Source organism: Blennius ocellaris (assembly GCF_963422515.1).
Source record: "Blennius ocellaris genome assembly, contig: SCAFFOLD_56, whole genome shotgun sequence".
In the NCBI taxonomy this organism is placed as follows: Eukaryota; Metazoa; Chordata; class Actinopteri; order Blenniiformes; family Blenniidae; genus Blennius; species Blennius ocellaris.
The window spans coordinates 273136-282113 of NW_027661835.1; the positions used below are offsets into that span (position 1 = coordinate 273136).

At 44.0% G+C, this 8978-nt stretch overlaps 2 protein-coding genes across 4 annotated transcripts; one reads left to right on the top strand and one right to left on the bottom strand.

Moving 5' to 3' along the window:
• The first annotated feature begins 255 nt into the window (after positions 1-255).
• LOC308148778 (interferon-induced protein 44-like) lies at positions 256-5207 on the top strand. Of its 3 annotated transcripts, none has more exons than XM_080522289.1 (8): positions 256-360; positions 1550-1589; positions 1673-1706; positions 2200-2392; positions 2555-2704; positions 3467-3638; positions 4549-4649; positions 4730-5207. In XM_080522289.1, exons 1-8 carry the CDS (start codon positions 346-348, stop codon positions 4895-4897), a joined length of 873 nt encoding a protein of 290 aa, XP_080378415.1. In that variant the 5' UTR covers positions 256-345; the 3' UTR covers positions 4898-5207. The 3 variants fall into 3 exon arrangements, with proteins under 3 accessions (XP_080378415.1, XP_080378416.1, XP_080378414.1); XM_080522290.1 differs by having other exon boundaries at positions 259-360; positions 2216-2392; XM_080522288.1 differs by lacking the exon at positions 256-360 and having other exon boundaries at positions 1201-1589.
• A 415-nt stretch (positions 5208-5622) lies between these two features.
• Positions 5623-8978, bottom strand: LOC308148777 (interferon-induced protein 44-like). Its single transcript, XM_080522287.1, has 9 exons — positions 8911-8978; positions 8693-8726; positions 8554-8587; positions 8273-8468; positions 7950-8102; positions 7663-7828; positions 6983-7083; positions 6593-6845; positions 5623-6370 (listed from the first exon to the last, which is right to left on the bottom strand). The coding sequence occupies exons 1-8, from the start codon at positions 8923-8925 to the stop codon at positions 6633-6635; spliced, it is 912 nt and encodes a 303-aa protein (XP_080378413.1). The 5' UTR covers positions 8926-8978; the 3' UTR covers positions 5623-6370; positions 6593-6632.

Sequence of the window (8978 nt, forward strand, 5' to 3'; positions counted from 1 at the left end):
TATGCCAAATACAACTCATTTCTTATTGTAGTTATCATGTGAGGAACACCCCGAGGTCCCGTGCTTCGGCTCGGGAGGATTCGTACAGTGTGGATAGATCCTTTCTTATTGATTAGCTCTTTGTTCTCTGCACAATCCAAACGTGCCAAGGTGCGTGCTCTCGCTGCAGTGGTTCACGCCCAGACCAGGCGAACGTCACAACAAACACTGTTAGACACACCTTTTGTTCAAAAGCGTGAACCATTCTGCGCTTTGGTTTAGATGAAAGCGGCAGCGTCTCCACATCAAAGCTTCAGCTTTACTAAAGAAAGGGACATTTACATTTGAGGGACTCAGCTCGTCCTCATGGCCAGTCTGTGGGTAAGGATGTGTTTCATGCTCAACAGAGACTCTACTTTTATACTACAACAGTCAAATCATTAGAATTGTGTTTATTAATCAGCGAAAGTCGTTCCATACCACTTTTTGACTCTCGATCGAAATAAGAATAAGAGACGAGTCCTAACAATCCCTGGTCACATGGTCTTGTTCGGCAGGTTCTCCATGAGCTGCTCGTTTCGTCGCTCAGAGCCAGTCGCCACTTGTTCTGCCGCGGCGGTTGATGAGCAGACATTTTGGTTTTCCCATGTGTTTTAACGGGAGGAGGAGGAGCAAGGAGGTGGGAGGAGGAGGAGGGAGGAGGAGTTCTGAACTTTGACGGCCAATAAAAACCAAACTGCTCGGCTGGTCAGAAAGTGCAGCAGAATCACTGAGCAGGAGCGTCTCCTCTGTCATTCCATGGTGTTTTGAAGCCGACGCCACAGAGGAGGTAGCGTTTGCAAATATTATTTTGAAAGGGGAATTGCAGACTTCCTGTTGGATTTAGGTCAGGGATGTGATCTTTAGGTCTTGGTGAGACGAACCATTGAGTTTTGGCTTGATCCCTCCACCACATGCCTACGGGCCGTGGTCGCCGTTTTAGTGTTCCTAGGTGGCGCTAGAGAGCCCAGTTTGGTACTCTGGGGGTTGTTTTTTTACTTTTTTTTTTTTTTTTTTTGCACATCTTGATGAGCGTGCCACATTTGGTTGAACGTTTGAGTGAGTTTCGGGGGTCAAATTTAGGCTCAAAACCCAAAACTCCAAAAAGAAGAAGAAGAAGAAGAAGCAACATTACAAAAACAAAACAACAATAGGGTCCTGGCCTTTTTGGACCCGGTGCCTAATAGCAAAGATAATAGGGTCCCTGCGGAGGCCAGGCCTTCAAGTTCCAGAGCACATTTAAGAACAGTTTTCACAAAAGGCTTCAACAGTAACTTTCTATTTTCATGGAATGGTTCCCAGAAATCTAAGGCCAATGTCTGGTTTGGTTTGGTTTTTCTTTTCAATGCAGCTACTGAATGTCTTTTCTCCATGAAGGGGAACGTTTTAGTGTCACTGTGAAGCAACGCGCTCAAAAATGTTCCAGCCGTTTTACATTCTGAGTGTTTCCGCCGTCGGCAGAGATGATCTAGTCCAGAGAGCAGAAGTGCAATTGGTCACTTGTCTGAATGTCACCTTGTCTTTTGTGAAGGGTTGGCTTTCCGGGGGTGACGATCCCTCACCGCCACTGAGTAAGAGAAATGAAAGAAGATGAAAGCAGAGTAACACAAACTTTATTTGAAATGATTAACCTGACTTATCTTTGGCTTTGTAGCTTTCCGGGATCCATGGAGAAAGATCCAGTTTGGGTGAGTGTTCGGAGCCCAGTGCCACATTTGTTAGCGTCAACACGTTAGCCATTAGCTCAAATCGATGCTAACTAGCCTGTCTAGAAACACAGATAAACCACTGCCCAAGTCGCTGCGCTCAGAACCTATTAGCTGTGAACCCTGGAACGTCTCCATGGCAACAGACGCTGATCTCCTCTGATTGGGACATTTTTTTTCCCCAGTTTTTTAGGGATTTATTCAGAAATGGTTTGTCGTTAACATCCCAAAATCTCACGGATTGGTCCTTGGATGATGACAAATCATTCCTGAAGATTTCATGTAATTCGGGTCAATCGTTTTTGTGAAAAGTTGGTAAAATACATACAAATACAAATAAATAAATACATTGCGATGAAAACAAGCTTCTCGGTCAACTCTCGTCCGTGAAGGTAAATATGAGGAACCTTTGCAGAAAAACATCTGTGTGTCATAACTTCACACCAGAACTCAACTCAACCTTCTTTTTGACCAGTGACAAAGTTGAGCAGAAGTTTGTTCAGGACTATCAGCCGGTGAATCAAGGACAACACATCCGGGTCCTGCTGCACGGACCGCCGGGCTCCGGGAAGTCCACCTTCATCAACTCTGTCGACGGCGCTCTGCGAGGGAAAATCACAACTCGAGCTTTGGGAGCCACCGCCAATCATGAGAGCTTTACAAAAACCGTATGCAGACACTTTTTGATATATATATATTAAAAAAAAAAAACCTGTAGTTTGTTCATTTATTAGTTTGCCAGCATTGCGAAGATGGAGAGATTTTCGCGAGATGCCGTCTGGACTTGAGACGCTAACGTTGTCATGACGATGTGACTTGTCAACTCGCAGTACAAAAGTTTCAAAATCCCGAAAGAGCCTGGATCCTTTTACCCCTTCGTGTTCAGCGACACCATGGGCATCGAGAGGGGCGTCAAGGGCGGGGTCCACATCAGCGACATCAAACTGATCATGAAGGGTCACGTCAAAGAAGGCTACACGGTGAGAAACGCTCAGACTCCGGCGCCACAGCGCTCGACAAAACTTTAGCATTCTGAGTAAAAACTTCAGGTCACACTTTATAATAACTCTCCGTTATAAGTAGTTAATAAACCATTAATAGCCATCAGTTAATGAGTTATACATTGCTTGTTGAATATTTGCTAACAGTTTATTAAGGATTTATAACTGCCTTATAGATTGGTAATAGATCATTTAAAGCATTTAGTTAACAATTTATAAATTACATGTTAACTGTATGTTAATGATTTATAACTATACCTTATAAACTAGTAATAAATCATGAATAAGCCATTAGTAAACTACTAACTAATGACTTGTTAAGTATCAGTTAATACTTTATATACATTATTAGGACGTTATTCTAAAGTTGCAACTATTCCTCATTTACTAACAGTTAGTAAATGAGGAATACTTGCTACTTTTTCATGATTTATTGCTAGTTTATAAGGTAAAGTTATAAATCACTAACATAGTTAACATGTAATTTTGGGGAATACAGCTTTAAATGATCTATTACCAATCTATAAGGCACAGTTATAAATCCTTAATAAACTGTTAGCAAATATTCAACAAGCAATGTATAACTCATTAACTAATGGCTATTAATGGTTTATTAACTACTTATAACGGAGAGTGATTATAAAGTGTCACCAAACCGCATAAGAATTAAAAAAACAGAAAACAAAAACAATCGTCAAGAATTGCAAGAATAGTTGTGATGAAGCTTGTTTGTTTGTCCAGTTCAACCCTGCACGAGCCCTGGCCGAGAGCCAGCCCTTCTTCAACGCCACTCCGGCGACCGATGACGGGATTTCCGTTTTGGTTTGTGTTGTTCCTGCCAACACATCGTCGGTCATGGACGACCACGTGGTTCTCAAGATACGGGAGGTCAGAGAAGCAGCCAGTGAGTTGGGTAAGAGCTGATGTGTATCTTCAAATGTTGGTTTCCAAGTTTGGACCCACAAGGTTTCTAGTAAAGGCTCCAGCAGGAGGGGGATTCTCAATCTCTTCCTGTTCCTCCTGCTTCTCGCCTCTTTGGTGATTCTCGTTAGCCTCAGCTTGGCCGTTGAACAGGTTCAACTTCGCCAGGAAGTCTTTGTCTCAGTGTTGTATTTCGCCTGTCTTTCTATTTTCCTTGTGGAGGACACTGGTTCTTGTGCTCTGGTCCATCTTGTTGTCCGAGTACTTGACGCTTTTTGTAGGTATTGTGTTCAGGGCTGTATCCACGCCTCATAGCAGATCACCTGCAGGTACTTTAGAACAGCTTTGGTTTTCGTTGGCAGCCCCGGGTTCCCAGTCTGCGCTCGTCCTTTGACCTCAAGCGAGCCGATCTTTCAGTGAGGCCGGTCGTATCGCCCGGGGTTTGGTGCCCAAAGTCTGATTTTGGAGCAGTTGTCAATGTTAGAACAGCGTTCCAACAAAGTTTTCTTGATTTTCGATTGTGGATTTTGACGTTTCACACAGGTCCCACATTCTGTGCACGCATCCCCTCGCCCTAGCATTTCTAGTACCCTCGGTGCTCTGCCCCGGCCCATCTTCCAGTGGCCTCATCCTCAAACTGCACTAGATCCCGAACAACTGACGCAGACCCAGTTAACCGTCCGGGCAGCCACGTCTCTCGGGTCCAGATCGGCTCTCAGAGCTTTAGAGGTCTTGTCTCGGGACGGTTACTGGACGACGTGAACCCGGAACCTCTGAGTGAACGTCAAGGGCACTGTGCCACTTGCTCTTTGTTCTCGTGGTAGGAAGATTGGAGACAGTCGTCGTCAACTATTGAGATGTTGAAACACTCATTTTGTTCGTTTCTGGTCTTCACCCGACAGGCATCCCACAAATCGCTCTCCTCACCAAAGTGGATGAAGCCTGTCCTCAAGTCAACAAGGACCTGAAGAATGTCTACAGGAGCAAGCACATCAAAAAACAGGTACGTTCCAATTTGAAGGGTTTGTGAAATTTGGACAGTTCTGAACACGATTCGAGTCGTTCTGTTCCGTTCAAACTCAGATGGAGGAAGTGAGCGCTGTGCTGGGAATTCCCATGATCTGCATCTTCCCAGTGAAGAACTACAACTCCGAAATGGAGACGGACGACGAGACGGACACTCTGATACTGAGCGCACTGAGGAAGATCATCGACTTCGGAGACGACTTTCTGAACGACGTGCAACCTTGAAGGATCAGGAAAAACATGCAGGATCACAAGTTGAATAACATTTTTCTCATGTCGTGAGTGAGACGAATGGATTTGGTTTTGGGGTGGTGAGAGATTCTATGTATACCGAGGGGTTTGTCTTTCCTCACACGTCTTCATGTCTGAGAAGATGTAGTGAAACCAGCAGACGCTTAATGGTGTTTGGGCTATGTGGTATCCAACAATCAGGCAAACGCACAATTCAAACTGTAACATGACATTGTGAAACTCCTGAATCTAAATAACCTACGTTTAGTATCGAGTCTTGAAAGTGGTCTCCTGTATCTTATAAATCTACAATATGAGTCACCCTCTGGTTTTCCTTTGTGTTTCGTTGACAACTGTTCCATTGTTTCTTCTTCGTTGTCTGGCCTCTGGTTTTCTTCCCTTGTCGTCTCCTTGAGTTACGACCCGGCTCTGCTCGGAGAAGCTGCAGGAAGTGACGCCCGCCAGGTGAGTGTAGGTGAAGTGAGGGCTTTAGCAGTCGTGGTCAGGTTTACAAGAACCAACCAGAAACCCAAACACACAATAACTCAATCAGGACACAACAACGGAGGTCATTCTAACTGTGCAAGTACTGATTTAATACAGTAGAACAAAATGGCAGCTTCTTCACGAGAAGGCCGTGAACTAAAGGGTCAAACAACACAAATTTGGCAAATTTGGCAAAATGGAATCAAACGAATTGAGACTCTAACCCTAACCCTCTACTTGTGTCTGCAATGAAACTGTTGTTGGTTCAGGCTGTTTATGTTTGTGTTTATGTTGGTGCTCAAACAAACGCAGACTGATACGAACTGTTGTAAAGCTCAAAGAGTTTATTATAAAGTTTAACAACCCAGCGAAGGCGTCCAGAGACTCGTCCAACAGAGTAATCCACAAACACAAGAATCCAAAACATGAGGGAAGGCAAGGATCCCCTGACAGCAGTGTCACCGATTATGATCCAAACTATTGCAGTACGATACAACAACCACCACACAATACACCTGTACTGTAAAACGCTGTAATACTGTCGGCAGTGTACAGCACACCCCCGAGTACTCCCCTGTTGACCTGCATTTCTCTGTTTGTGCAGCTCCTACAAAATAAAATAACAAACTGCCCATTATTTTCATGAGTGCAACACAATCAAAAAGAAACGGTCAAATGTATTTTTCCAACACTAAACCTCTTCCTTATCTATTTTTCTAAACATTCCTGGCCTGCTCCGCGTAACCTCGTCCACATTTAAAATGCAATTTAATTAATGAACATATGAAGAAAAAAAACCCCACAAAGAGATCAAAGAGCTCAAGAGGACAGTGGACGTCGTCTCAGTGTTTTGGTGTGGACGGATTGTCGGGGTCCGTCGGAGGAATGTTGCCGTTCAGGAAGTCTGGTCCGCAGTCGATGATCTTCCTCATCGTGTTCAGTATCAGAGTATCAGTGTCTTCATCGGTTTGGGTTTCTGGGCTGTAGATCAAATATTCATTTGAGCAATATAACACGAGACAAAGAAGACATTTCCCAACTCACAATCAACACAACTCATTCATCAATCAACTATAAAATGTACTTTTCTAACCCTAAATATTTAAATTTGGAACTTGTTGGCCAGATCCACATTATTTTGCGCACAAGTGATATATAAATGTAAATTTGTGAACAAGATCAAAGTGAAGATAAAAGACTCACAACGTGATCAAAGTTCTAAAGAGGACAGTGGACATGCGTCTCAGTGTTTCGGTCTGAACTTCAAATGAGGTTTCTTAGTGTCCATTTTGGCCACGATGTCGTTCAGGAAGTCGTCTCCGTAGTCGATGATCTTCCTCATCACGTTCAGTATCAGAGTGTCAGTGTCCTCGTCAGTTTGGGTTTGTTCGCTGTAGTTCTTCACCAAGAAGACGCAGTTCATTGGAATCCCCAGGGTCACACTCAGCTGTTCCATCTACGTTGAAGACGAAAAACAAAACATTGAAGAAAAACACTGGGTTTGGGGGGAAACTTTTGTAGTTTTCTAAATAACTGAAACGGTTCCGCTGATGTCGGTTAATGTTTGCATGCTTCATAAAAATGACTCCCTACCTGAGTTTTCAGGTGTTTGCTCTTGTAGACGTTCCTGATGTCTTCCTGGACTTCAGGACAGGCTTCGTCGATTTTAGTCAGAACAGCTATTTGGGGGATTCCTGCAAGGAAAAGAGCAAAAACCACAAACATTCAGTTTCCTCACAGTTCAGGACAAACTTACCAAAGCTGTACAAGCAAAACAGTGAATTCATATGAATTTGACATAAAAACATATTAAAAAGTTTTCTAGGAGCTGATCGGACTCAAAGTCAAAGTTTGGCCGTTGCCATGGTGATGCATCGTTGTTGTTAAAACAAGGCTCCTGAGCAGTAAATCTACCATCCCATCCCTGTGTGCGCCTTGCCAGTGCTACATTGAAACTTCCAATGAGCTTCTTTGCCTTCCTGAAGACGGCGCTTGCTGCAGAACGCAGCACCGAGGGAGACGCCCAGCCGCCCGGTGATTCCAGAGCCCTGCGAGCCGCCGTCCCTGGCTACTGAAGTATGACGGCACTTCAAGCAGGTGTGCAGAGGCCAGGACAGAAACTCCTGGGGTACGGTCCCAAAAGTCCCTCCTCACTCCTTATCCAGCGACTTTCACTTCACCCTGGAGGGGTTTTGTGTCGCGGTCATGATAAGGACCGTCCGAATTCGCAGCAAAGCATCAGACAGACGTTCCTGGAATAGGCGTGTGCTCACCCAGGTCGCTGGCTGCCTCTCTGATCTCCCTCATCTTGTGAACACACTCGTCGTTCATCATGTCCGACGTGGTGGCAGGAACCGCGCAAACCAGAACGTGAACTCTGTCATTGATGGTCGGAGTTTCATTGTAGTAGCCTTCAAACGGGGTGCTGCCGGGAAGCAGCTGGGAATCACAGGAGCATGTCTGTCATTACACATTTCAGTTTTTTCTCATGTGGAAGGACTTTACATTATTTACAAGGCTACGTTCAGTCAAATGAAGATAAACAAGATCATGTTCGTACCGTGCACCCTTCATTGATGTGTCCGTCCATGATCAGTTTGATATTTTTCACATCGACTCCTCTCCCAGGACCATTCTCTATACCCATAGTGTCACTGAAGGCAAAGGGGTAATAGTTTCCAGGCTTTTCTCTCTGGATTTTATAACTCGAGTACTGCAAGATAAAACAAATTATGACCTGAGGTGATGTTTAACTGCTTTGTTTCTCTATTGGCTGCTGAAAAAAGAGCCGTTCTGTCGTGAGGTTGAGGAGAAACTGAACGTTTTGTTCTGCATGTCTTTATGACACTGATTGACAAACCATGAATAACGAGTTCTTCATACTTTGTTGGTGAAGCTGTGTTTGTAGCCGGTGGCTGCCAGGGCTCGCGTTGAGATCCTTCCTCGCAGAGCGCTGTCCACCGAGTTGATGAAGCTGGACTTCCCAGAGCCCGGAGGTCCGTACAGCAGGACTCGGAGATGTTCCGCTTCTGACTGAGGCTCATAGTTCTTCACAAAATCAAGGTCTTCCCTTTTGTTCCTGTTTGGAAGGTTGATCCTTCATCCTGATCTAATCTGATATCAAACGCCACAAATACTTCTTGCGTTACACCTCAATTACTCACCCCCAAGGTACGACTCTCCACGGTTCAGCAAAAGCTGTCGGAACAATAAATCACATTTCCTATTCATTTTGTTTAAGGAGCCCTTGTTTTATGAATAAATGTGAATTGAGTCAATTCTATGAAATACAAAGTGACTTACTAGTGGGAGGTGTCGGCGGCTCTCGTTTGCGTCTCTCAAATAAAAAACATAAAACAATACAATGCAAAGAATAAAGAAATAAAAAAAGTAAAGTTTACACATTGAAAAACACTCATCTTTATCAGTATCCACAGCATTAGAATGTTTTCCCAAAAAGTATTGAACAACATTTAAATCAATCATCAAAGTGAAGATGTAAAGTTATAAAACAGTCTTACCCAAAAAGGACTCATGCTGATGAAGAATAAAAGTCGAGTATTTTCTACTGCAGTAACTGTGAGGAGGA

Bases quoted from the DNA above. Each gene is read 5' to 3' on its own strand.
- LOC308148778 (XM_080522288.1), top strand. From the start codon at position 1,436: ATGTTCCAGCCGTTTTACATTCTGAGTGTTTCCGCCGTCGGCAGAGAT. The intron at 1,590-1,672 runs GTAAGAGAAATG...TTGGCTTTGTAG, and splicing joins CGATCCCTCACCGCCACTGA to CTTTCCGGGATCCATGGAGA. The intron at 3,639-4,548 runs GTAAGAGCTGAT...TTCACCCGACAG, and splicing joins AGAAGCAGCCAGTGAGTTGG to GCATCCCACAAATCGCTCTC.
- LOC308148777 (XM_080522287.1), bottom strand. The intron at 8,469-8,553 runs GTGAGTAATTGA...CCTTCCAAACAG, and splicing joins TGGAGAGTCGTACCTTGGGG to GAACAAAAGGGAAGACCTTG. The intron at 8,103-8,272 runs GTATGAAGAACT...TTTATCTTGCAG, and splicing joins AACACAGCTTCACCAACAAA to TACTCGAGTTATAAAATCCA.